The sequence below is a fragment of the Aureococcus anophagefferens genome (genome assembly GCF_000186865.1).
Source record: "Aureococcus anophagefferens unplaced genomic scaffold AURANscaffold_60, whole genome shotgun sequence".
Taxonomy (NCBI): domain Eukaryota; class Pelagophyceae; order Pelagomonadales; family Pelagomonadaceae; genus Aureococcus; species Aureococcus anophagefferens.
Window position 1 is genome coordinate 14,277 of NW_008705613.1, and position 26,304 is coordinate 40,580.

The following is a 26,304-nucleotide window of genomic DNA, read 5'->3' on the forward strand; positions in this document are numbered from 1 at the left end:
CGGACTAATAAAAAAATAAAAAAATTAAAAGCGAGGCGTTGGCGCGCCGAGGTCCACCCACGCGATGGGGCAGCTCGGCGCTCCCAGCGCTCGGCGCATGGGGCACCTCAGAGGAAGCTGTCAGCGCGGATTATGGTCGCCTCGACACGGCGACCAAGGGGCACCCATCAGTGCACGCCGCCGACGCCGCGTTCGCTTAGCTCCACCCCTCGCCACGAAGTGGTCCATTCTCCACCCCGGAGAACCAGCGTCAAGGGGTGGAGGCAACGTTTTTCGTTGAATTGGCCTCGGATACCTCGCTGCGGCTCGCCTTAATTGAAAGATTCTATTGATGAAGCTTCTATTGATGAAGTAAGGGATGTGCGAGGAGGGCTGGACGTATGTGGGTTCGCTGGTGTCCTGGTCGCATCGTCTTGTACGACAATACGGCCCGGGTGTGCCTCCCCTGCGCACCGGCACCGACTGCAGAGTCCAACTCTCGGCTGTCCGACGCCTGACTCCGCCCTAGCTAGTGCCATGCCCCAGCTCCTAGATGACGAGAATCGAACGGTCGGCTGGTATCGCACACATCGTCGCGGTGCAATAAGTCGGCTGGGTGCGGATCTGGGTAGCGAGCAGCTAGAGCTCCTCCAGGGCAACCTCGAAGTGCTGGTAGTTAAGGTGGTGGACACGCCAAAGGGGCGCCGGGCGATGCTCGCCAACGGCGGGTGGGTCACGTTGAAGGCATCGGGGCCGGCGTGAAAAGAGTCGGTTACAACTCACAGAAACACGTAGGTGCTGGAACCATTGCCAACACGATTGAATGGCGTGGGCATGCGGCGTGAGTCGGGGAGCTGGGCTGAGTGGTTGGATGCGCTGGCTCGGACCATGAGCGGACGGCTGCGCGAGCCCTCAGATGGTGAAAAAATGCTCGCACGACTCGCGCGTGATAGGATTGGTAGGCTCATTGCGTCCATTTCTACTGCAGCTGAAATCTTGATTGCCCCCGTATAGAGCCCACCCACAGGCGAGCTCGGCGTTGTGAGACGGCGAGATGGCCTGTGTTGCGAGGGCACAGTTGCAGATCTGCAAGCGGCGCTAAGGTACTTCGAATATCTTGATGATGGTGAGCGAGAGCGTATTTCCGACCTAGCGGACGCAATTTGGAAGTCCGAGCTGGAGGTGGACCCCGTGCCGCTGGTCTCAACATGTCCGTCTGAACTTCAAGACAATCGAAGCCAAAAGCCTCTAGCACCAGCTGACTCCTTGGCGGCCGCTCTGCAATCGCTCGCCAGTTATCTGAGTGTTAGTTTCGGCACTCTCACACCCTCATCCTTCGTGTCCCGTCAGAGCTCCAGCGATGCTACTTCGCAGCTTGATGCTCGACGCAAGGCAGCGCGCGTCGCGCTCAGTGGAGTTGACAACCTGGCCTGGCGCAAGTCCCAAGACAGGCGCAAACCCAGCATCCTACCAAGGCCAACTTAAGGGAAAGAAACGAGCTTATCGCCCCGTAGGCACGTTGTCGAATACTTGCTCCGATGTATCCGGACGGTCATGGTGAGAAATTGTGAGAACGTTGACGGGCTTGCGCTTGCCGCAGTGCTCCGGCGATGTGGCGTGCTCCACAATGGCGAACCCATCTCAATGTTAGTTGCCTCCGAATCCTTGCTGTCTCGCGTGAGCAAACTCAGAACGCGTGGCCGGCTCATGCTGCGACGATGGGTCCATGCTGATGTTTCACATCGCACCTCACGAACGCGAGATCCGCTCCAAATCTCACGCCGCTACTGGCGGTGCGCACGACTTGGCGCCAATGCCCCCATCTATTCAAATGACGCAAACGATTCGGAATATGACTCGGAAAATAATGACGGCAACGAGAAGCTTGACGGCCTGCTACCTGGCTGTTATTCGGTACCGAGGCCCAATTGGCCTGAGAGACTCTGCGTCCATGATCAACTGGCGAAACCCAATCAGCGATCTAGCTAAAGCGTTTATCCTCCGATAGGCTCGCAAAGAAATCCGGACTGTCGATGAAATTGTTTCGCATTACAACAGCACCAGTCGCCGGCGACTCACGCCCGAGAACTGCTATAGAAGTAGTGCACGCAAGCTTTGGTGTATCTCGGACCTCCACGTGGATATCGGAGCTAACCTAGAATGGGTCAGAAGACTCCCAGTCCACAGGGAGGATGCCTTAATTGTTGCAGGTGACGTTTGCGCCAGCATCCCGCTGTTCAAGAAAGCACTAGCGCTTTTGAAGGCGCGGCGCAATCCTGAGTCCATCGAGGGTCGCTTAACTCGATGCGCCCACGGCAAGAAACAGCCCAGGTGCGCCTGATGCGAGTGACACAGGTATCGCGACGTATTCTTTGTTCCCGGGAATCACGACCTCTGGGTGCCGCCCACAGATGCCGTTGGGGCACTCCGGTGCTCCGTTCGCAAGTTCTTCCAACTCCTCTTTGTTTGTGACCAACTCGAAGTCATCTCTACGCCCGCAGAGCTTTGCGACGGGACCCTTATCCTTCCACTCTTTTCCTGGTACGAACCTCAGTTTGGCAAGAAAATGGATGAAGGGTTTGAACGTACCAAGGATGACACGGTCCAGAAAACCTTCGACACCCTCTGCAGCTGGCCCAGCTTCCTGAAGAGTCTCCCGTCTGACGAACCGGATGCAGAAGCGACGACTAGCTCCCTGTCCTCGAATGTTGACGCGCTTTTCTGCGCGCTCAATGCCAAACATCTTGAGCTCACGAAAGCACTCAGTCCGACTGTCATCGTTTCTTTCTCACACTTTGTCCCACGAGCGTCTCTCTTCCCTGGTTTCAAATGCTTCGCACCTGTCATGGGTTCGACTACCCTCCAGAACCAGGTCCATTCCCTTAGCCCGAATGTCCACGTTTTTGGTCATTCGCACATAGACGTGGATGACTGGATCGACGGTGTCCGGTGCGTCTCCTTGTCTACACATGCTATCCTCTAAAAGGGAAGTCGACACTCCAGGACTAGGTATGTGCAAAACGCTGTCGGCCAGCCAGCAGGTAAAGATGATCTCCTAGAGAAGGCGCCTGTCCTCATTTGGGACGCAGATTGGGTCGATCGCGACATGGCCACATCAGACGACCAAAATCTCCTCGCGTCGAGGGCTTCTGGAGCTAACGATGCTCCCGGAAATTGACACAGAAGTCGATCCTTCCCCGAAGAAGCTTGCACCGACTCCGAGCGAGACCACGCAGACTACTCGCATTGCAGAGCTGTGTCATCAATCATACATTTGCAACAACGTTTACCGTGTTCAACTTTGGAATGCTTCAAAAGGTCGGAACACACTTCAGCACAATCGTCAGCCTCAATGTCGACAAGGTGTTGGAGGACTACTGGAATTACCGAGTCTCCCGTCTACTCAACCTTGAGATTGTCGGCGTTACTGACCAAGCGTTGTGGTGCCATAACCCGTGCTTGTTTCTGAAGGTCACGTGGGACAGTTTTCGCGTACTCGGTCGCAGACACTCTTCTGCCTTGTCCCGCGTTTCACCCGCCGTACCCCCCGTGCCTCTGGTCATGGTCATTATTGCGCCGCTACAATATGCGTCGGAACACCTATCATCATCCAGCGCTGGTTGTGGTGGTCCTCTCCCACCTCGCTGCCTCCCCGGGATCCGGGGTGGCGTTGTGGGTTCTTAGCCAGCCCGCCGCCCACCGCCCTCCTGCGGCAGCGAGATGAAGGCATTCACCCGACCCTTCCAATGGACAGAGGCTGCCTTTGCGGCGGTTTTCGGTGGGCACTGCATCGGTGCAAGTCTGTGCACAGGCCGCGCCATCGAAGCCCGGTCCGTCGGCCTTCATTTCTGGCATTCCTTAATCCAACTGAGCTCGGCCTCCCCTTGCGGCGCCCTTGCGGGGGAAGCCCACCTTGCTTCCTTCAACTAAGCTAGTGGGGGATATGCAAGGTCAAGTGGACGGGAGTTGCATTTACGGCAGTACTATATGTCTCCGGTAAGGGTAGCACTGGCATAGCCAGATATGTTCTCTAAGGAGGACAGCATAGCTAGCTTTCGCGTTCATACCAAGTATATAGACTGGCCTTGCTGTCTCTCTCTCTCTCTCCCTCTCTGTCTCACTGACTATACTACTATCCTACTCCTACCATGCTACGGGGTGGCGCGGCTTATTTTTTTTTAGAGCATACGGCCTCTACTGACATCCAAAGGCTGGATTTGAGTGACGAGGAGCTGGGGCATTTGAAATTGGAATTCTGTGTTATGGCTATGGGTATGTTGTCAGGCGACTCCGTTCCGTCTGCGCCGATCCATGGAGACATACTCCTGACCGTCTCTTAACTGCCGAACGCAAAGAGGATATCTATCCTACAATACTATTGTATAATATTATTATACTGGCCGCATAACACACACACACATACATGAGCAAAAGTAAGTGACCTGCGCTGCGTTGCGCTATGCTGGTCAACGGTTTAACAACGGAGAATGACAGACATCAAGTGGCGGGAGCTAGAACTCTCTTTCGCAAACATTGTCGCGCTGGATTTGCCCGATTCACGACCGAAAGGCTTGATTGTTGGTACGAAGCAGTCGCTGTATTTGTTGATCTCAGTGGGGACTTCATCTGTCGCAAGCGAAACTGAGAATCGATCAGGGACTAATGTTGTATGGGATCAGGACGCATTGCGTCTGCGAGTCGATGAACAGCAATGGAGAGACCCCGGGGCGCAGTTGACTCTTTCAGTGCAGAACGACCGACACCCAGAAGGGCCTAATGTGGGCCCGGCGTCAGCAGGCACGCGCACAAAAATCATCGGTTTGAAACGAGTAGGTAATCGGCCGCACGACCTTGGCATTGAATGCCCTACACACAGCGGTCGATGGGGGCAAACAGCTTACCCTTGAGCTGGAAGGCTTACCACGCGGGTCGCAAGGAATGCTCTCACTGTCGGTGAGTGCAAAGAAGGTCGAAGAAGTAGTGTCAGAAGTCCGCCCAACGGAAACTTGTGAACGCAATGGGGAATCCCTGGCTAAGCAGGACAACTGTAATGCAAATGGCCACAGTTGGGACGCTTTCGGACATCAGAAACTCGACATCCATCCAACTATGGGAGCTTCAGCATTCAAAAGTGGCGACGAAACTTTTGCCTCTGATTTCTGTTCGGAGCGTGTGCAGGCTATATGGCCTATTACAGATGCGATCATCGCAAAGCGCCTGAGCAGTCACTTTCATGGCCACTCTTACTCTCCTGGGCAGCAGCTTCTCCCCTTTAGGTTGATTCGATTGGACGTTACGTGGCCGAATGTCGCCGAGTGGAAATCAGGCCCAATGTCCTGAAGATGTATGTCGACTACCTCTCTAGGCCTGAATCGCAGGCAGCGCTGCTTCACGAGATTGTCTACGAGAACGGGTGTGTGATGGCGCCGATGCTTCGGCGCGCCTTTGATAGGACCGCAGCTGAGCATGCGGTGCGATACGCGGGGGAAGGAGCGCAGATGAGCAGTAGCGGCATGCTCAAATTGAAACGATCAATTTCTGGGACACGAAGGTCCAAATCCATGGAGCCTCTGGTATCGCCGCGGCGTTATGCAGCGTCCATTCGTTCGCTGGTGTTGGCCGAGGACGAGATGACCTTGATGGAGAAAAATCCGCCACCAGACCTTGACAAGGATGCTACCTTTCCTTGGAAATCCATCGAGGATCCCGTGACGGGCGTAGTCTCCTGGCTCAACATCGATACAGGAGTCTCATCAGTCGAGGAACCACGTCGGATCTGGGAACACAAGTTGGACGACCTCGAGCGTTTGAGACCGATTGGTCACGTCGCACGAGCTCGAGATCGAATGCCTCTGGCAGATTCAACTGCCCTGGACTCTTCTTTGGAAACCAATTTCCGAAAAGAAAGGCGTCTCGACGCAATAGTTGCCGGCTGGGATTGGGAAGAGGATGACGCGGACGCTCGACGTCGCAAGCATGCCGCGCATGCAATGCGGAAGCGAATTCACGAGGAAACCTGTCGCCGCCAGATCAACCCAACCCACAACGAAGCCGTCGCAAGCGTGGTGGTTCAACTAGTCTCCCAAGTTGAGCTCCGAACGTCAGCCGAATCCGATCGCCTCGCTCGTTGTCATCGAAGGCTCGTGCAAACCAGCTGGCATCCTGCCGTGGGTCGTCGTCACATGCGACACCTTCGAGGTTCCCTTCCGAGGGGAGAAAATTGCGTCGACCTTGAATATGTTGATGCGTTCCTCACGACCTGTGGCAATGCACTCAGCCGCGAGCCCTCGAGCCTTGAGTCGGACTGCAACCACACAGATACACCCCCAAAGTCCCCATCGAGAAATCCGTCCTCGTTCCAAAGCCTTCTGAATAGTTCACTTCGTAATCACGGGGTATTTCATTCGTTCCATGTGCCTGCTACACCAAATACATCCAGGATGCATTTGTCACCCTGCCGAGACGAACGCAGTGCGAATTCGGAACGAAGCGGTGCATTCTTTACAGCAACTCTGAATCTCGAACTTTCTCTTTTGTTGCCACCTACGTTCACCACGATTCAGACATCTCAGCCACCCTGGACAGAGTCAAGTAATGCATTTGCTGGAGGCAACCTGCATTTAGAAACTAGAAAAAGTAACAAAGACAAAACTTTGAAGCGCCTAGATACTCGAGCCCGTCGTCGTTTTGAGAGCCTATTACTTCGTGATGTGTGTAGGGCTGCGCAACTTTCGAGCTCTCGTGTAGCACTGGATGAATTTGTGACCATCAGGACTGAGGCGGTCAATTCCAAGGTTAGTACCTGCGTAGTAGGAGCACCGTTGCCTGATCCGAAGCTGTCGGAAACCCTTGCAATGCGCATGCGACGTGCCCTTACGGTTCGTGTAGCTAGTCATGCCGGCAAGCTAATCGAAGGTCAGCTTCTAAAGACACGAAAAGCGCTCGGCTGGAGAGCGGATCGCTCAAACCTCATCGTCGCAAAGATCAGCATCGTTGGTACCAGCTTTGCTAATGCATACAAGTCAGCATCTACCGTTGCTGCAGCCGCACAAAACCCTAGCTCACACCTGCGGCGATTGGGGTCTATTTGTTGTTGCTGCGTTGATGGCGCTGCAGCGGATACCCTGGAGCTGAGAAGGCGGACCTGGGCCCAATACTGGGTGTTTTCGTGACTCCAGTCTTTTTTGGGTATGGTACTCAAGAATCTATTGTGAACCGCGAATGGTCTGGCAAGAGCGTGCTAGTGAATGCAGACACCGAAGCATTGGAAATAGAATCATCGGAATCTGAAAGATCAAATTTTGATATAGTTCCCAGGACGCTTGATTCCAAGCTCATGTTGCGGGAACTGAATGCATGCAAGGCAAGAGTTGCGTATGATGCCGTGATGAAGCGGCCTCTTGTCCTCGGCTATGATAATATCGAACACATGACTGCGATTTTCAGTGTCTTGATTTGTAGTAGTCTGGTCATCATCAGTAGCTTGATTACCCTTTTGAATAGGTTCCACAATTTAAAGCGCAGGGAAGAAAGGACCGCACTGAACGTCAGTTCAAAGTACAACAGCGCTCCGAGGAAATCAAACAGCTGAGATTAAGCAACAGGGAGCTTCCACCGTGGTGGCAACGGCCGCGTACTAAGCCGGCGTCTTTTCGATCTGGTTTGTTGCATTCTGCTCTGTCAACTGATGCCTCGCTACGGACGACAGCGCGTGCATGTTCAAGACGCCGACAAAATGCAGCGAAGGCCCGCGTGCATCGACTTCGTGCAGTGTCTTTGAGGGCAAAGCGGGCAGCGATGCGGCTTTGGCTTGTTCGGAAACTTGCATCCCTGACATCGGAGCCGAACGCACTGTTGTCTCAATTTAAAAATCTGTATGAAAGAGAGTGCGCAGACGAAGAGGCTCGAGTCGTGGCGGTGCAGCGTGATAATGCATCAGCTGATTTTGTGGAGCATTGGGAGCGGACCGAGTCGCGGAAAAAACGCATCAGCCGAGACATTGAAACAGCTCTTCGCTGGGTGCATCGTGAGGCGTGTGCTGAAGGCTATGCCGCCACTACCGACAATGAGCCGCATACGCCTGTGCGCAAGCGAGAGTTGTTTGCTACACTCTTCGAGGCACCAACATGTAGCTGGGCAGTTCAGCTACCTCAAGGTATGGCCTTGGCTCCCCTCCTCCTGCAGCATGACTTCGCCATCGCGTTTCTCCTTGCCCCTGTCGAGCAGCCTGGATATATATCAGTCGAGGAATTTGTGATCTTTGGTCTTGTCGTGGCCGAGATCGAACCAAAGTTTCACCAGGTGAAAGAAGATCTCGCTGCTCATCGTGCTGCTTCGGGAACGCAGCGATGGACCCACCAGAGCGCAGATCGGGATCCTAGCATTGAGACACTGCCCAAAGACGGAAGCCAGAGAGCCATGGCTCAGCTTGCTGGAACAGGAACACGAGAGGACCCAGGTTACTGGGCGCGAGCACACACGCATATCATGGTTCGCTTCGATATCGAGCCAGCTTACTGCTGTATCTGTCGGCGCAATCGAGCCAGTATTCAGATTGAGACCGCCCGGAAAGCTGAATCGAGGTGGAGTGCAGAATGGTCCACAACACGCGAGCGCAGGCTTGACGAGCTGGTGCCTGACATCCGCGAAGAAGTTGACAACAGGCGTCGCTTCAGGCGGCTAGAGGAATCCCGGCGAACTGAAGTCGCTCTGACACTCCAAAATTTGCTGGATTCTGTCTCTGCTGACGAGGAGCGTGGCATCATCACGGCGGCCATCCTCAAGGCTATTGTCTCGTCCATTGTCTTGCCAAGAGTGCCATATACTGCCCATGTAAAACACAACCTTTACGAGAAGTTTGGTGGAGCCCTTCCCAGCGAAGCACGGGATGGAGGTTCTGATGCTCTTCGCCTTGACCAGCCGAAATCGTCACACGTCCCGGTCCGCGTCATAGTATATGCATCTCAGGATGATGGGGTTAACCACCTCATTGCCGAAAGTAATGTACCACAAGACGAGCTCACAGATCCACCGATGATGCCCCTCCTCATAGACCTAGGACAAGGGGCCGCTCTCAAATTGAGGATCAAGCATAGTAGGGATGCACATTGTACTCCGCAACTCTGCGTCCTCAGCGCGAGCGGCTTGCGCCTTCAAGATGATGTTAGTGCAAAGCAGTCCAGACGTTTTGAGCATAAAGAAAACAACGGTATGACCCAGCTCCTCGGGGGGAATTCATCTACGCCGACTCCTGCTGCGCCTTCACCTGCAATTCGGCCTTGCGCCGCACCCATGTTTGCGCCTCTCTCTAATATTCTAGCACCAGTGAGCTCCGGTAGTTTTGGTGAAAGCGAGTTCCGTCGGGTTGACAACATGCGGGGGACGCCTTCTCTCTTGAATTCATTTTGTGCTATCTACATGCAAGACACTGAGGTAGGACGGACACGTACCGCAATTAAGACGTGCAACCCAGTTTGGGCCAAGGAGGATGCTGATGGGCCGTGGGTTATCCTAAAGATACGCAGCGCAAAGAGGAGTCCTGCGCAGTTAAGGCAACTTATGATTGGTAGCGCGGAACGCATCAAGATGGAAGCAACGCTCGCAATGCAGATTTCACGTCAATTTGATGCACGTGATGCCGAACTTCTCCGTGCCACACTTTCACGATCAGGTGCACTGGACAGTGGTGAAATTGAACGATCAATGATGGCCACAGAAGAGAGGCATTCTCGCACCGTGGCGGAAGGCTCACTTCAAAAACGTGAAAATTATTTATTGCATGAGCAGGAAGAAGGGCAACGATCCCTCCATCTATTGATTGGCGAGCTTACTGAGCGCGGCGTGACCTCGTTCCTGACTCGACTCACCTGGCTTGAATCTGTTTTACCAACTGGCGGACCTTCTGGTCCGGCGGCACATGTCATGCTCGATCCAGCTTCAGGGAAGTCTCTGCTTCTTCGCCTCCTTCCGCTGCAATATGCTTCCGATGTGGAACACGTGGTGTCTGTCGCAGAGAATCTCCGTGATCTTCGATGCCGTGGTATCATCAGAATCGTATCTGTCCAATCCCATGAATTTACATCATTCAACATTCACGGCACCTGCAGCCAGGTCTGGACGCTAGTTGCATTTGTCACCTCCAACACTGGCAGTCGCTGCCTCACTGATCAAATTGAAGGCTGTCGGCAGGCCATTAGTGCAAGCGCAGTCCAAAACTGGGCGCACCAGATAGCAGTGGCTCTTGCAGCGCTACACCATGGCAATCTCCTGCACCAAAACATTCATCCCCGTGCGATCTGCCTTGACGAGGAAGGTCGCGCTGTTCTCGATGACTTTCTCTTCATGACTGATGCACGTCCCCCTCATTGCACTTATTCTCGTGGTCGATCTGACTATGGCGCTATTGCCAAACAACTTGTCGCGCCTGAGATAACCTATTTTTCTGGCGCCGTCTCACCCAAAACCGACATCTGGGCGTTTGGCTGCTGCATGTATCACTGGATTACGGGCATGCTACCCCCAGTTGACTCGCACCCACAATCCCAGCGGTGGCTTGCAGAAATTCCTAGGCGATTTTACGGGGCCCTTTACCATGCTATCGGCCTTGCTCTCCAGGCACACCCAGCGGCCCGTGCAACGGCGAGTGACCTCGTACGCATTCTCTCAGCTTAGGTCAGCTGCAGGGCCTGAGTTGACACCCCTCAGAGGTGTGCTGCATCGACACTATTAGAGAGACAGGGAGCATTAGCTGCCCACTTGTACAGATCCGCGTCTAGGATGTTCCTGGAATTGCCATTCCCCGCAACAGAAGCCTTTGTGAAGCAGCGACCAAGGCCTTGAGCACCCTGCCAGTAATTTATAGGGCGGCATGCTAGTTGCCTCTGCGAGTTGCCTCTACGGCGGTACTGTATGTTTCCGAAACTGAGAAGGAGAAGAAGAAGATGATGATGATGATGGTGGTAGTGACGACGGCGGCGGCGCTCGCGGTCGGCGCCGGATCCGGCGCAAAAAGGAGCAGAAGGGCGTGGGGTTAAGCACAAGTGGCGACGGCCACTTCTCTATGGGTTCCGGCATGTGCTGGTCACGGTCGATGGACTTCTTAAAGTTCCGCTTTGACGACGGCCTCGATGCTCTCGACCACAGAGCCGCATGCTGAAAATTTGGGCGACTTCGAGCATGCCCTTGGCGAACTTCCTCGTGTTGAGCCGACGCAGCTGCACCATAAGCGCTAAGGAGAAGGAGGAGCCTAAGGCACGGTATGAGTGTACCGGCTAGTGTGGCGCGGGCCTCTCTGATACTAAGGCGCACCAGATAACCGTCGGGGCCGAGGTAGTGAGAGACCTTCATTATGGTGACTTTGAAACTTGTGTCATGCTAAGCGCGGTCGTTTTCGCTCGATGATGTCAGCTCGCGTGGTTTCCGCAGTTTGCAATGAACACATGGGATCTGATTGTTCGAGGTAGGACACATAACGCGCATCTGTGCGAGGCAGGGCGTCTATTTTCGAGGACAATTGCTGCTGGAGGCTATGCCAGACGGCGAGAACCTTGCCAACGCGCACAGCGATGACAACGCCGCGCCCTTCAAAGACCACCCCCAGGTTTTGAAGGCGTCTAGCGACATCCTCAGCCTCATTGAGCAGGTCAATGGGGAGACCAATATCAATGTGGCCCAGATACTCACGGCAATTTTGGATGAAGAAACCGAAGTCCATCCACCTTTGGGGATCATCCTTGATGCTGTCATCGTCAGACATTCTTGAAATCAATTCTTCTATATTCTCAAGTGTCTTTCGGATCGACACAGCAATCTCTGAAGCGATGTCGAAGCTACCGGCCGCAAGGATTGCGTCCACCTTTGCAATTAATGATCGTTCAAGAACAACACAAGATGAGCAATAACGCGGTCAGGAACGGCGCCAAAGCGCATGTCAAGCTTCTCAAAAAGGCAGAGTTGGATTTGGAAGCCAACGTTTGGGTAGATACAAGCACGTTTCGATGATGCAAGCGCGAGACTAGACCAAGCATGGTAGGATTATCCTGTTCAAGTAGGACGCTGGATTGTTACGCGTCAACATAGGAGGTCTTGTTTCGGACCATAAGCATCGCTATAATCAAAGTCGCGGAGCGGGAGATGCCACGACCACAGTGTACAAGTACAGCTTTTTTTTCCTTCATGTTTCTATCAATAAATTTGATAGCCCGTCTCATATGATTGAACACCTAAGTACTTGCACATATGAGCCTTATGGTGTGATCAGTATCTCGCACGAGCTGTGTTGGCGTATCAAGAGCCTCGAGGAAAAGGGTTTCGACGTTTTCTGCAAACCAAAACTTGAGCGCTTCGCTCATCTGTCCAGAGTCAGTTGGGTAGATGGCACGGGGCATGATTGTCACAATTCTCGTTATTTTATTGACCTTGAGCCAGACGAGATCCCGGACGTTATCCTCGGATCCAAGCCACAAGTGATCACATATTTGTGACGCTTCGCCCTGAATAAGTGGAAGAAATCGTTCATCCTCGTCAACAGTCTCGACCCATTCGTGATTCATAGTGAATTTACGGTGCAAGCGCGCGTCTGCCTCAATTCGACGAGGTGTTTCTACTACAACATGGTCTTCGACAGGCTGACTTTGGCCGGGCTTGGGGCCTCTGTCCCGGCGTTTCCCGTCGGCCAACGGCCACGTGGCGCCCACGTCCGCGCCCTTTAGAGCCCCGCAGCGCGTAAACTACGCCCTTAATGTGCCAGAGTCCAACAAATTATCAATTCACATAGTAGGCCCCACATAGTACCTTTCCGTCACGTTTGTACTTGTAGGTTTCTGAAGAAGCCCGTAGAGAGAAATACCCAAAACTGGGGTACTAAGGAACGTTGAGGTAAACGTTACGGGGTAGTGCAGTGTCATCTCCATAGTGTGACGTCGCGATAGTGAGGGAACAGGGTAATGTAAATTACGGGGATGATGGGGAATTACGAAGCTACTCAATTCAGGTAGATCCCTTTTTCAAGTTCACTACACTGACTACGAGGAATTCCCTTTTCAGGTTCAGCCTCGCAACTCTCCTTACGCATAAACCGTGGAGAATTAAAGTACAAGAGAGGAGAGGAGGAGCCTAACTAGGGATACTCTCAGGATCGGGATCCTCTAACTAGGAAAACTCTCTACACCCCCAGAATTGAAACTTCAATTCTAGAGTTTGAAATAGGTCAGAAATGATAACATCAAACATCGGAGATCATCTATCTCAAACTGGAGTGCTCATAATCCAAAGAAATACTATACTCAATAAGACACATTCAATACAAGTATGCGTTTCCTGTGGACGGACGCGCTTGCCCGCGATGATATTGGCATCATCCACTTCTCCCTTGCGCTTCTCTAGACGATAAACCTGTAGTTTACCGTCCATATCCGGCGCCTCGGCGTCCGACATAGCTGTCAAATTATTATAAACGGCCACGGGGATCTTTTGTCGGATTCTCGGATAATTCATGGTTCGTTCTGTGTATGATCCTGACCCCAAATTTACGTCCCTGCAACATACGAAAGGCCAAGTGGACGGAAATTGCATTTACGGCAGTACAATATGTTTCCGGTAACGGGTTAGTGAGTTTAGACCACCTATCATCATCCAGCTAAATAAAACTGCTGGTTGTGGTGGTCCTCTCCCAGCTCGCCGCTTCCCCGGGGTCCGGGGTGGCGCGGCTTATATTTTTTGGCCCGCCCACCACCCTCCTTCGGCACAAATGAAGCACCCGCCCTACCCTGCCCTCCTCCATCCCCGCTGAGGTGGCTGCGCCATCCAAGCGCGGTCCGTCGGCCTTCATTCTGGCATCTTTAATTGAAACTGAGCTCGGCCTCCCCTTGAAAATGGACAGAACCTGATGTAGATGTAAAAGAATCAATCAAAAACTTAATGCTATGAATTTCGGCGCTTCCATCCAAATTTTGTTGATTTCCAAGCCGCCGTCATCATGAATATGATCTCGCTCTTGTTCAATGCCTTACACGCAGCGGCTGTGGCCCGCAACAGTGGGGATGTACACAAAAACATGTACACAGAGCTCTCAAGAGTCGTCTACTCCTATTGTCAATGCCGCAATAAGGAGCGAGCATGGAGTACGCCACCGAAGGCGTGTGTAGGATTCCGGGGGCTACCTCGGAAGACGCCTCCCCGAGTTTCTGTCTCTATCCTCACTTATCTCCCGGCGGCTGTGTCTCGACTTAAAGATACGGTTTGTCACTACGCAGCCATGACTGATGTTGTGGATGCAATCCTGATACAGTGGAATAATAACGAATTCAAAGCGCCATACCTCGGTAACTGCATCAATCTCGCAAAGAGCAATGATATCGTCGTCAAGACACAAGTTTACGCGCAAAATACCTTGTTGAACCGATATCTGGCTACTGAAGATATGGGCCCCCTGACGATGCTCCAGGACGATGATGTAAGATATGGTGAACGAGCAGTGCGGGCATTTGCCGCCGTCGCAGCGCTATTTCCTAAGTCGGTCGTGGGTGTCAATGGGCGTATGGCCATTGCTTACAAGAGCCCCGGTGCTGTCGCAAGATACTTTCATCCAGACAAGGGGCCGGGGCGCTACTTAAATGACTCACTATTTCGTATTGACGGTAGGAACACAAGCAAGCATCTCTACAACATGGCCACGGGAACCACATCGATCCTGCGGCGGTCTATCATTGAACACTTTGTAGATGTACCACAGGCATCGAAAGATTATATCTCCACCCACAAGCCTACGTGTGAAGACATCACACTTCATTTTCTCGCATCCAACATGACACGGCAGCCACCTATTTGGTTCCGACTCCATCACGACGACGGCGGTGAGCTTGACAAGTTTGGAGACGGTGACGGCCTAGAAATGCACCTCCACGTTTCCAATTGGGCCGACCTTAGGGCCAATTGCGTTGACCGCGTCGCCTCCGACTTCGGCCGTTTCCCCCTCGTGCAGACAAACTGTCGCTTAGACCTCCATCGTTCCCAGCTCAAGCACATGGGCCCAGCTGTGTGGTGATTGGATACGCTAATACCACGTGCGTAGACAATGACTGGGGGCATCGGTACTTATCGGTAAATTACCACGGGTCGGTAGAATTAGAGTTGCTCGGCTGTTGACCCTCGGTCGTGACATCGTTTTATTGTAGCGCGACCTCGGTATCCGACACGGGCATCCGATGCTGCGGCTCCTAGACCTGGCGCCGCGCTCGGTCCGTGGACCATATCGCGCATTAGGCCTTGCTGCGAGTCGCTCAGAAAGATCATCGGTCGAAAGCGACCAACACTGGCAGGGAATATCACCAGGCTCGATTCTAGACTGTGGCTTTCTCCGAAGCCAGGCGCCATCGGGTAGCCCTATATGCCATTGTTGGTGAAAGCATCGGCGAGGAAGTTGTCTTAACATGGGCTGCTCCCGGCTCAAGATTCCACCATGGTGTCTACTTTAACATGCTACTTGTGACACCGACTGGCCGCTCCTCGACTACGACCTTCTCTCCAGAGCTATATGAGCGTCGGGGCCGTATTCGAGGCCAAGGCTTGCTACACAAGATCTCTGCGAGCAAGGGTAGGTTGTCGCCAAGACACGGGTGCAGTGGCTAGGCCACTACACCCGCAAATTCCGCCATGGCTTCTACCGCAGGCAGGACGTACCCACAGTCCTCGTAAGGTCCGGGGTTGTTCTGGCCGTCGGAAGATCCATAACCGGAGAAGCACGCACAAACTCCCGTCTCTCGAGAGCATAGGCCGCGCCCAGAGCATTCTTCCCATTCTTTGGTGCCTACAAGTAGGGTGAGTTCACGCTGCCAAGCGCAACTACGGTGGACTCTCGGGAGTACCCGCCGCAGACTCGGAGATGGTGAATGCAGCATCTGAGGCCTCGAGGAGAGGAAGATCGCCAGTGGGACGAAAGAATTCAATGAGGATGTCGGTGCCGGACGTTGAGCAGACAAAGTTTCCGCCATCGTCGCCGCCCACAACATAGAGACTGATTTTGACATCCCAGATTGTGTCTAGCGCCTCAAGCGCAACTTCGAGCTCTGAAAGAGTTAATGTAGCTGGGTTCAACGGCTCGGTGACTTCCTCACGAAAAGTGAAGTAAACAATGGATGATGTGTCGTCATCAAGATCGCAGGTCACAAGTTGGACCTCATTGTACTGCGAGTAGTCTGACAGAGGGTCGTCGCCGTAGGGACACAACTGGCCAGAGCAGTCGTAGTTCGTATAGCCCGAGTTGCATTTGCAGCCACGGATTGCCTCAAAATCCCAGCGGAGCGCATCATTTGGTGTCGCTCCGTACGTGAGGTCGGTCCTGACACCTGTGGTAGGTCCAAATAAGAACTGACAGAAAAGATACCCCCCCCTGCCCTTGAAACGAATACTGAACGCTCTGATAGGCGCACCGTTCTCTGTGGCAGCCTCCGCCAGAAGTTTCATGCTTAGACACTCGCCATGGTCGCTGCACGGGGCTTCCCCGGGACAGGAGAGATATTGGCAGGCTGCGCCCTCAAATCCCAGCGCACATTCGCATTCGCCGTAATCTACGTTGCATTTGCCCATGTCACTGCACTCGGTCATTGCAAGGTGCGCAAAATCATCATCAGTCGGGTATGAGAACCAAGATCGGCCTTTGGGACAGGTCATGAGGCTGCAGTCCGCTCCAGAGTAGCCATCCTGGCAGCTACATGTGTAAGTCACCGAGTCACAGTACCCGAAGCCACTGCATGGTACCTCACCCGGGCAGTCATTGACCTGTGGTGTGTCGCATGATAATTCCCCAGATATTCTCTTTAGACGGGTCAACACATGGGGCAGGTACGGACACAGTGGGCAACTACAACAAGTGCAGCTCCGCAGTCGCCGCGTGACCCTTCCCTGCCAAACCCGTCGCTTGTTGTCCAGCAATTTGTACTGCAGGTCGAAAGTGTACTGCAGTCACAATTACCAAGGCTTGTATCACAGATGCCCCGACCGGAACAAACCGCGTCTTCCTTCGAGCTAACACGTGCCTTCTGTGCCAACACCGAGGCCGTTCCCGTGGACAGTACCAGGGCGCCCACATTGGCTTGGACAAGGGGGAGCTGGTCACCAAAGTCCTGCAAGAATTCTATCGTTGTCGTCGTCGATCCATCTTTAGAGCACCACACCGTTGACGGTGCCGAGAGGCTGATGCCCACGGCATCCGCACCTCCTACTTGAGCAATGGTCGGGAGGGCCTCAAGCTTGCTCTTGATCTGGTTTGCACTACTGCTAGCCGAAATTTCGGTCGTCCAGTGGCCTCCGAAGCCCAGAAGGACCGACCCATCGTCCGCCGTGCACGTCAGGTGTTGCTTCTCAGTCTGCCCCATCAAGGTCATCGGGTCATCACCGCTTGGGCACATCCGCAGGCTGCAATCAAAGCCATAAAAGCCCTCATCACACAGGCAACCGTACAGCATCGTTGCGTCCCAGACATTTTCATATGCTGGTACGCTCGGCATCGACCCATCGGTCTCAAATGTGTACGAGTTTAGGCCGAAGCCCGGCTCACGAGTTGTTGCAAAATATTTCATGGACACGCATCTCCCATTCAGTGAGCATTCGTTGGGACAACTCTTTCGTTCGCAAGCCGCGCCTTCCCAGCCCTCCGCGCATATACACTTACCGGAAGAGGTCTCGCAAAGGCCTCGCCGCGAGCACTCGATCGACGAGTGCGCAACGTCTGACTCCGTGATAGCGTCTGCCTCATCTGCCCATGCAGGCCCTGATGGACACGTTCGTAGCGAGCCTAGGGTTGTAGATCAGTTGCCAGTAGATTTACTGCGCAGGTACGCGGGAGAAGCCACAGTCAGCGCCTGTATAACCTGCGTAGCATTGACAGCGCCGGTCGCCACTATCGCACCATCCGCGTCCGGAGCATAGGTTGGGACATGGCATGCTAAGGAGCTGGGGCAAAGATTGCGACAGGACCCCAATGATCGCGCCGGACGCGAGGGAGCCGCGCGCTAAAAAACCGGGGCGCATCACCACCCCAGTCCGTTGCAAAACTCGAATGTTCCGTTCAGTTTCCATGCAACCTCGTGAGCTAGTGGACGGAAATGCGCGGTTCGGTCGAACGCGCTATACGAATACTAGATTGCGCACCCCTGCGTTATGGACAACGCCTTCGCATAGTGTTTCAAGCCCTAGAGTCTGACAATAGTGGGTTCGTAGAAATCAGTCAACTTTGCGGCAATTCCTTGCTTTGCAATCGTATCGGCGCCTGTTTGAACAGCATCGGAGCGTACACTTTTTTCAACCAGTTCGATGCAGATGTTTCGGGCCGTTTATACTTTCACGAGTTTGTCATTTGCTTGGCTAGACAAGCTCAACATGCCCACGTAATCGGTGCATCAGATCACTTGTTCTTGAACGCATGGACTTGTGCGTTACGCCCATCCAACAAAGGAGTTCGCAGAGGCCGTGATTTGAAGCATGCTTTGATTTCTGATCCACTGTCGCCTCTTTTTGTGTTTATACCTAGCTTGGGGGCGGTGCTTGCACCTGAAAGGACCTTTGGCTTCTTCTCTGATTTCCTACGCGATGCCAAGGCTGCAATTTGCTTCGAATTAGCAGCAGCAATCAAGATGAGTTGCGATGCGAAATTGGTGGATATCATTCCATCGGTTAATGAATATCGCCAGGAATCAAAAAAAGGACAACACAAATCAGGACTTCCACCTTGTCATTCCGAGTCGTCGCTTCAAGATGTTCACTCACTTGTGTCAGTGTCTCTCGGCCGCCTTGGCTCCAACCTGTGCCAATGGGGTTCTGGGGTTCTTAGCATCAACCCATAGGTCACCTTGCACGCGGAAATCTAGCTAGCCTCCATTCGGTGAAATCCTTGTTTGAGCCCCGCGAAGTCAAATTTAAAAATGTGTATGCGACTGGGTATTCTGCTGTAAATTCATCAATGTATTTAGATAGATTAGACTTAAGACTCTGCACCGACCTACATGATGAGCATTCAGGAGCTTGCTGTCGGCCATGGTTGAGAGCACACCTCGGACTAAAGAAAATCAAGCAATGTGCTGCTTGTGTTGGATCGAATTTCTTACGCGAATGAGCTGTGCAGATAGTTCTGGTTTCAAGTACATCGCGTATGGGATAGGTTTCGAAAACGACAGGAGGAACTCCGAAGTTCAGCACCTTGAATCTGAGGTAATAAAAGACTCGTACGCCGCATTGAAGGATGGCCACGGACTAGCTGTGCAGCGCCTCCGGGCTGAACTTGCGGTGCGAGCAGGTGTCCCTTTAGGAATATAGACTGCGGGTGATGTAAATTACCGGCAGGCGATAACCTTGCAGAAGACTAGAATCCTTACTCAGAAGCGTCTTGCGTTCAGGGTTCTAACTTATCTCAACTCGCATTGTTGGTTAATTAAACGAATTTTTAAACAAGGTGCTCGTGATGCGGAATGTGCCGTGCTTGCGCTCAAAGTTGATCACCTAATGGCACTGAAGTCAATTAGCCCTGAAGAAATTTTCTGCGATACAGCACCACATAGAGGCAGATCGCAATTTGATGTTCTTGTTTGTACATCAGTCAAGATCAACCTGCTGAGAGACAGGCTTTCTTCCGCTCTCAGGGAAATAGCAAGATTGCGGTCGATAACATACAGAAACGAAGCTGAATTGCAGTCACTACGAGGTGTCCAGGTTGAGTCCGCGCAAATACTGCAAGCGTCTAGAGGCACAACAGAAGCTCTAAGCGCGGCAATGATACGCGAAGTAGTGGCCGCCGCTCGTCTTCAAAATATAAAACGCCAGAATACAAGCCTTCAGCTGGAAGCGACTAAAGCTGAAATGCTTGAAACGGACCTTCATCATGTTCGGAAAGTCTTACAAAAAACGGAGACTGACTGTTGTACAATAGTGGGTGATTCGCGTGAGATGCCTCTTGTGCAAAAATCACACCCACGCGCGCCCGATCGTGATGCTAGTAGCTGCTATCTCGCACATAAGGTGGGAATCTCACAGTCTCTACTTAAGTGTGTGCTTGTAGGTTGGATGGTTGATTAAAAGCCAGCGAAACCTCCATCGTCGACTCGCAGGCCTTGTTTTCGATAGGGAGCTCATACCACTCCTTCATGCTGAGATCAGTGCATTGAAAGGTAGACTCTACGCAATGAGCCGGAAACTGGTAAGTGATGAGTTTAAAACTGAATCACTAGCACGACTCTTGAGCTGCGCTCGAAGCGCTAAGAAACACGCTGCTGCTCTGCAACTACAGCTAGGCATCATTGGAGCGGATTCTTACGCCGAGATTCCAAGCAGTGGTAATTCGTCTACTCTACAGATGATGCTTAATGAAGCTCAAGATGAGCACCAGCCAGTGTCTTTGAAGCCGCGCCCTCGTGTCACTTAGATCCTTTATAGACTTAAAATTCTTACTGAACAACTTGCGATGCAAACAAAGCGAGCGCACATTGCCACCTTTGGGCTTGCCGCCAGCTCTCATGACAAGCAAGATGCTCTTGCGAATTCCCGCAGTAGCAAGAAGGCCTTCGAGCAAAATCACGCCCCCGGAACTATACAGGCTGCAAGCTCTACTGGCCACTCCCCAACAGGACAGAGAACACCATCGTAATTGTTATCCTTGTGGCAGCAGAAGCAATACTGGCCGCTGTTGACTTCCGGGCACGGTGCCTGTTCCACCCGTGCTCCTCCGTGCCACTTTGCAAAGTAAAGCGCCTCCTATTTCTCGCGCCAGGGGCCGTGGCGAGAGTCGGTGGTGGGTTCCATTAGGGCTTCGCGACCGTCGGGGGGGGCGTTGGCGAAGGCTCCCGGCCCACCTGTAAAGAATCTAAGTCCCCTCCTAACATATCCCGCCGGCGGGATATGTTAAACGCCGCTTCAACTTAGACTTCAACCTCAAACCTTGCACGTCAACAGGGACCTCAACACAGCCGCTTGCCCTTCAAAAGGGACCTCAACACAGCCGCTTGCCCTTCAAAAGGGACCTCAACACCGCCGCTCACGCCTTGCGGGGGACCTCTGACGCGCCGCCCACGCCTTAGGGGGCGCGACCCGCCCCGAACCACGTGCCAGAAGCCCTCCAGAAGCCCTCCAGAACCCTTCCAGAACCTTCCGCGGACCCGAAATACCCCAAACCCCTTACGATTTTACGATTTCGATTTCCCCAACTGCTCACCCCTAGTAAATTGCCCTTTAAGCTCCCTCAAGTTAGCAAAATGCTGTTTTCAGAGCAAACTGCAACGCCGCCGCCTGCCTCGTCAAACTGCCCTTCAAGCTCCCTGAAAGTCGCAAAATGCGGTTTTCAGGGCAAACTGCTGATCAAATTAATGAGCCGTAGTGATTATAATTGCCCCACGTATATATCATAAACGATGCGAGCCATTCGTTTAAAGGTCTGCATCTCCTTTTAGCTGTGCGCTCCGAGCCATCAGTGTCCCAAGGTTCATCATAGATTGTGAAGTTTATTCCGCCAGGGGTTAGTTTTGCTTATGGTTCGCTGTCTATAAGACTTGAAACTGGATTGGAATGGATTAAGGAAGGGAAGAAATACTAGCAGGATACACAGTAGGAGCGCAGTGGGGTAACTAGGATGAGGGTAGAAACCTCTCTATCTCAGGCTCTCTACTAGCAAAACGCTCTAGTCACGCCACTACGGCGCTGTACAACGCCAACTTAGGCACGCGCATGCGGAGTGGGCCATCCAAAATCCCCCTCCACGCCCCCCACCACACAGATGTAGTGAAGACTAGTTCCCAATCAGTTCATGCACATGTGAGTTCAACTGTCGTGTGTCAGTGATCTTGATCTCATGGATTCGCCGAGGACCGTGGAGTAGATGCTACTCGCTAGCGGGAACGTAAAAATTTGTGAATCTTTTGTGACGGTCTCCTGATTGAGAAGGATACCTCCGAGGCGAATCTTGGTGACACGCCAGCGCTGGTAGGCGCTCCAAACCTTGAATGAAGCTTCGTCTGCGCCCAATCGGTCACTGCTGTTTATGACTTCCACATCGGCCGTCTCTTCTCCTGCCTCCGTCTGTAGAAGACGTGCGATCATATCTTGTTCCTCATCAACATCCACAGAACTTAATCGATTATCCTGCACATTGACCAGATCGGGGGCAGCCGGAACGCGCGTGGTTTCTTCATCATTCACATCAACGATCGCGCCATGCTCATCTTCAGACACGCTCGTTGCCTGCCCACAACCCTTACGTGGAGCAGGAAGGTTTTCCATTTTCCATCCGCGATGCTTTTTTGTCGACCGTATTGGAAGGATTCGGGAAAAAGCGCTTATCATGTCTGATCGGGTTTAGGACGGCAAGATTTATTACTAGGCATGATCTAATCATCTTGTGCATAAACGCAGACTTATCCCCGCTTGCGCGTTCCCATGCAGTTTCAGTGACATATTTGCCTATTTGATCGATAGTATGATCCAGCAGATTATCCATGTCCAGGTGATGAGACTCATTGCGCGGGGAGAAGGTCTTAGTCTTTGCTTCAGCAGTAAGATAAAAGGCCAACCACATGGGGGTCAATTTGCCTTCAACCCTCAACTTGGGGTGCTTGCCGATAAGACCGGTGGCCTCCTGGCGACGCCTGCCCGTTTGTACCCGAGAGCCACAACCCCAGGGCGTCCTTTGGGGGGTTGACATACCGCGGTCTCTCGCCCGGCGCCTGCGTGAGGGTGGCGAGGGCGGCGTGTAGCGGGAATTGTCCCTTCAAGGTATGCTTCTCTTACTAGCTTGAGGTTCACAGTGCAGTGGATATATGCCAGCCTAGTTGCCCATTTGTATCTTTTGTACGAGGATACGCGGGTGCGGTACAGTACGCTACTCTACTACTATTCTACTACTATCATGCTAGTATTGTATCTACCCGCGGTATCTTCTTCTTTCTTTCTCTTGCACATTTTTAGTGACCGAGGAGCCTGGGAGCGCGATTGCAGCTCACTGCTTAGTGTTACTAGATCCCCGCCGGTTGGCTAGGGCAGTGTAAATATCTACCTTTCTAGTATACAGTGAAGGCTTTATTCCCTTTACAGGCGCGGTCCGCGAGGCGGCGCGCGTCGTCTTCGAGTCGGTGGGAGAGCTAGCCGCGCCGGGATATTAGTCGGGTCGAGTGGGGCCTAAAGGGAGGCTAGAGACCGGAATAAAATTCTACCCCCTGCCGAGTGTATCTTGTGCCGGCAGTGTGCCGGCAGACAAGGCCGAAAACAAACTCTGAAAACGAATAACCCAAGGTGATACTTCCCTTCAAGTATTCGTTTCGTTGAACATTTAATTGCGACTCCCAACCCGAACCGGCGACCCCACACCCTGAAAGTGTCTCAAATGATACGATTAGCGCGCTAACTCAATGCACGCGCCTGGCGGGGGCGGTAATTCAACGATTTTGCCAACATTTCAGTTCGGCGGTCGACCCGCGCGCGCGTGGTCGACGGAGGACCTCTATGACATACTACGGCCGGCGGCCACAAATAATAAATAAATACTTCTATGGGCGCGCCCAGCCCTATGGTTGTTTTCGGCCTTGCCGGCAGATCTACAGGGAGGATTTTTGGTCATCGACAGGCTGATTTTGGCCCGGCTTGGTCCCCTCTCCCGGTCTTTCCCGTCGGCCAGCGACCACGAGGCGCCCACGTCCGCGCCCTCTAGAGCCCCGCAGCCCGTCAATTACGCCCTTAATGCGCCAGAAAGTCGGCGGGCGGTCTAGGTTCAACATCGATGTTGCAGTACAACAAACCCAGGTTGAAGTTCAAAAAACAGCAAAAGCCGGTCTGTGTCGCTAGATTTGCGTACCACCAGTCGCAGCTGCGTCGTAACGACGCTGGGAAGCGAAACATTGCTTTGGATTGACTCGATTCGCGCAAAAAACGGTCATCCATGCACTCTCGACGAGGGCGGTCTCGAGCGGTGAGCGCGTACATGCTTTGCGTCGAGTAGAACGTCGAGGTAGTGGCGATCCATTAAATTGGAGCTAGGTTCTGGACCGAAAGGTGCTGTCCAATGCTTAAAAGCGTCCAATTTGGTGATGCGCGCGCGGACGGACCACACGCCCCGTGCGGGACTCGTTCGTCGTCTCGGGCTGCCTCCAGCGAGTCGGCGCGGCGGACTGCGGTCGCCGCGCGGCGCTCGGGCGGTCGAGCCGTCCTCACCGGTCCGGGACCCGAGCGCGGGCACAATTTGACCGGCGGCGAGCACGATCTTGCGCTGGAACACCGACAGCCTCTCAGGCGCCGATTTCAGCGAGATGCTGCCGACCGCCGATTTCGTCGCTGGAGCGGCCCGATCTCGACACGAACGTCGAATTAGTGGCGATGCCTTAAAACCGAGCTAGATTATGATGCTATTAACAAGTCCTAAACGGGGCTGCCCCATCGTCGACCGGCTTTGAGGCGCGCGCACGCTGTCTTCAACATGTTGTTAACTAGGAATCCTCCCTGTAGCGCAAACATCCGGTGACAGTGGAGCCAGTACAGGGCTGTGGGATGACTTGTTGCTGCTTACAGCAGTGTCATTTGGATTGGACTATAGTATCAAATGAGAGTCCGCCCGGCTACAACTACACTCTCGGCAAATAGCCAGGCGTGCGACTCTAGACTGAACGAATTGCTGGGATTACAAGACATTGATACTTTTCGACGCTGGTTTCTCCATCTAACCCTTGCAAATGAGCACTTCATGGCAAATAACATGCGCCTGGCGATTTCTGAGGTTGTACACGCGCGCCGCAATGCGGTCGCAACTTTGATGGCCCTGCAAACCAGTTCTGTTGTGAGTGGACTATCTGCATTGTGTTGTGCGCATCTTGACTCTTTCGCTGGGTTTCTATTCTTACATGTTGGTAGCATCGGCAGTGCTGAAACTTCTTTTGAATGCGCCCAGAAATGGTTCTGTTTGGCCCACAATTACTTGAAGGAACACTCGTCATCGATGTTTAATTTCAGCATGACTTCGAAATCTGCCATCTCCACTACCTCCTCAACATGGCCATTTTCCCTTCCGTATAACCCCTTCATTCAAGCAGCGTTGGTGGCATTTGCTGGCGGCAGGTGTTGCTTGGCATCCAGATTATTCGATTGGGCATCAAGAGAAGTGTATCGTAACGTGACGTTCGCCTCTCCGGCTCAAGATATTTCGGCCTTAATTCCAGAGTCTGCAGATAGATGCTCAATTGTCGGCGGCCATCAGCTGTCATCAAAATGCACCAATAATCTGGCTGTGTGCGCGCTTAACATGTGCGATCTAGAAGCCGCGGTCTGGTTACTTGAGCAGCTCGTTCGGAGCAATCCACCATTGCATCTAGACCAGCCCGTAGCATTCAATTTGTGCACCATGTACGATTTGTCCACCGATAACACGAAGGCATTATCAAGAAAGCGCCTCTTGCAGCAGGCCGTGACGCGATATCAGCTGCCTGGTCTAGCGGCCTCCACATTTCATGTGTAGTGCTGATCAGCAGGTTGCGGGCCTGGCATGAGTATGGAACCCTCGTCGAAAGGCCAGCAAGCCGACCCCGCGGCCGGCCGTAGCGTGCGGCCATGACTAGACCGAACCCGCCAACGCGACGAGGCCGCGCCTTACTCGAACCGTCGCGCGTGGGCAAGGGCCGGGGAGATAGGACGCTGAGGGCGCCCAGGTATCCCGCCGTCACCCTGCGACGACGAAGGTGGCGCCGCACCAGCCCGCGACGGAGGGTGATCGACAAGGTCGTCCATCTTAGTTTCGTGAGCTCCAAAGGCCGAGCGAGCCGAGACCAGACAAAAAAAAGAAATAGCGGCACGAACTTCATCGAAGGACAGCAGCACTGCAATAGCACTGAGCGAGCAGTTGATCGTTCTACAACGCGAACTAGAACAGAGGACCGCCCGCTTTATCAGCGGCTACTGAAAGGCATGAAGCCTAGAAGTATGAAGTATATGGACATAAATGACAACCCGGCGAAAGACAGACGAGGCAGATCGGCTCAGCATGAGGATCAACTTGCCCATCCTGAAAGACTCGGACGGCAAAGCGGATCCCCAGTCCCAATGCCGCTGGCTCCGCCGGCCCCGCCGGCGCCCGTCGCACTCCCACTGTGCCCCCCTCGCACCCCCTTTGTGTCGACCACCCACCCCGCACCCCGAGGCTGCCCCGAGGCCCCTCCAAATAGGCCGGACGCGACAGCTGTGTCTCGCACCGTGGCTAGAAACCGGGGCTCGACGTAACGGCTTACCTGACCCGTTACTTACGACTTACATTCGGCCAAAACGACTTACCTGAAGGCTTACTTTAGGACTCGACGACTTACCCGGCGGCCT

The 26,304-nt window shown here is 53.3% G+C and overlaps 7 protein-coding genes across 7 annotated transcripts; 4 read left to right on the forward strand and 3 right to left on the reverse strand.

Moving 5' to 3' along the window:
* Positions 1-516: 516 nt before the first annotated feature.
* On the forward strand, positions 517-1,464 carry AURANDRAFT_68014 (hypothetical protein; the record flags this gene model as incomplete). The annotated part of the gene is made up of 3 exons (XM_009043622.1): positions 517-711; positions 775-937; positions 1,007-1,464. The coding sequence occupies 3 exons, from the start codon at positions 517-519 to the stop codon at positions 1,462-1,464; spliced, it is 816 nt and encodes a 271-aa protein (XP_009041870.1).
* Positions 1,465-1,705: 241 nt separating this feature from the next.
* Positions 1,706-10,650, forward strand: AURANDRAFT_68015 (hypothetical protein; the record flags this gene model as incomplete). The annotated part of the gene is made up of 14 exons (XM_009043623.1): positions 1,706-1,885; positions 1,988-2,310; positions 2,335-2,928; positions 2,983-3,073; positions 3,099-3,321; positions 3,451-3,598; positions 4,264-4,359; positions 4,466-4,757; positions 4,813-4,932; positions 5,020-5,255; positions 5,306-7,000; positions 7,096-7,426; positions 7,504-9,411; positions 9,526-10,650. The coding sequence occupies 14 exons, from the start codon at positions 1,706-1,708 to the stop codon at positions 10,648-10,650; spliced, it is 7,362 nt and encodes a 2,453-aa protein (XP_009041871.1).
* A 1,191-nt stretch (positions 10,651-11,841) lies between these two features.
* AURANDRAFT_34066 (hypothetical protein) lies at positions 11,842-12,200 on the reverse strand (the record flags this gene model as incomplete). Its single annotated transcript, XM_009043654.1, has 2 exons — positions 11,842-11,992; positions 12,046-12,200. Coding segments are annotated over 2 exons (306 nt in total), but the record flags the coding sequence as incomplete, so codon positions are not given.
* A 1,832-nt stretch (positions 12,201-14,032) lies between these two features.
* Positions 14,033-15,022, forward strand: AURANDRAFT_68017 (hypothetical protein; the record flags this gene model as incomplete). The annotated part of the gene is made up of 1 exon (XM_009043624.1): positions 14,033-15,022. One exon carries the CDS (start codon positions 14,033-14,035, stop codon positions 15,020-15,022), a length of 990 nt encoding a protein of 329 aa, XP_009041872.1.
* Positions 15,023-15,085: 63 nt separating this feature from the next.
* AURANDRAFT_39337 (hypothetical protein) lies at positions 15,086-18,014 on the reverse strand (the record flags this gene model as incomplete). Its single annotated transcript, XM_009043653.1, has 4 exons — positions 15,086-15,819; positions 16,178-16,295; positions 17,534-17,770; positions 17,829-18,014. The coding sequence occupies 4 exons, from the start codon at positions 18,004-18,006 to the stop codon at positions 15,603-15,605; spliced, it is 750 nt and encodes a 249-aa protein (XP_009041901.1).
* Positions 18,015-18,038: 24 nt separating this feature from the next.
* Positions 18,039-20,769, forward strand: AURANDRAFT_72719 (hypothetical protein; the record flags this gene model as incomplete). Its single annotated transcript, XM_009043625.1, has 8 exons — positions 18,039-18,789; positions 18,819-19,049; positions 19,133-19,257; positions 19,315-19,354; positions 19,424-19,986; positions 20,027-20,164; positions 20,390-20,513; positions 20,561-20,769. The coding sequence occupies 8 exons, from the start codon at positions 18,081-18,083 to the stop codon at positions 20,767-20,769; spliced, it is 2,139 nt and encodes a 712-aa protein (XP_009041873.1).
* A 1,008-nt stretch (positions 20,770-21,777) lies between these two features.
* AURANDRAFT_72720 (hypothetical protein) lies at positions 21,778-25,004 on the reverse strand (the record flags this gene model as incomplete). The annotated part of the gene is made up of 5 exons (XM_009043652.1): positions 21,778-22,197; positions 22,265-22,679; positions 23,252-23,320; positions 23,551-23,713; positions 23,748-25,004. The coding sequence occupies 5 exons, from the start codon at positions 23,929-23,931 to the stop codon at positions 21,778-21,780; spliced, it is 1,251 nt and encodes a 416-aa protein (XP_009041900.1).
* Between the last annotated feature and the right edge of the window lie 1,300 nt (positions 25,005-26,304).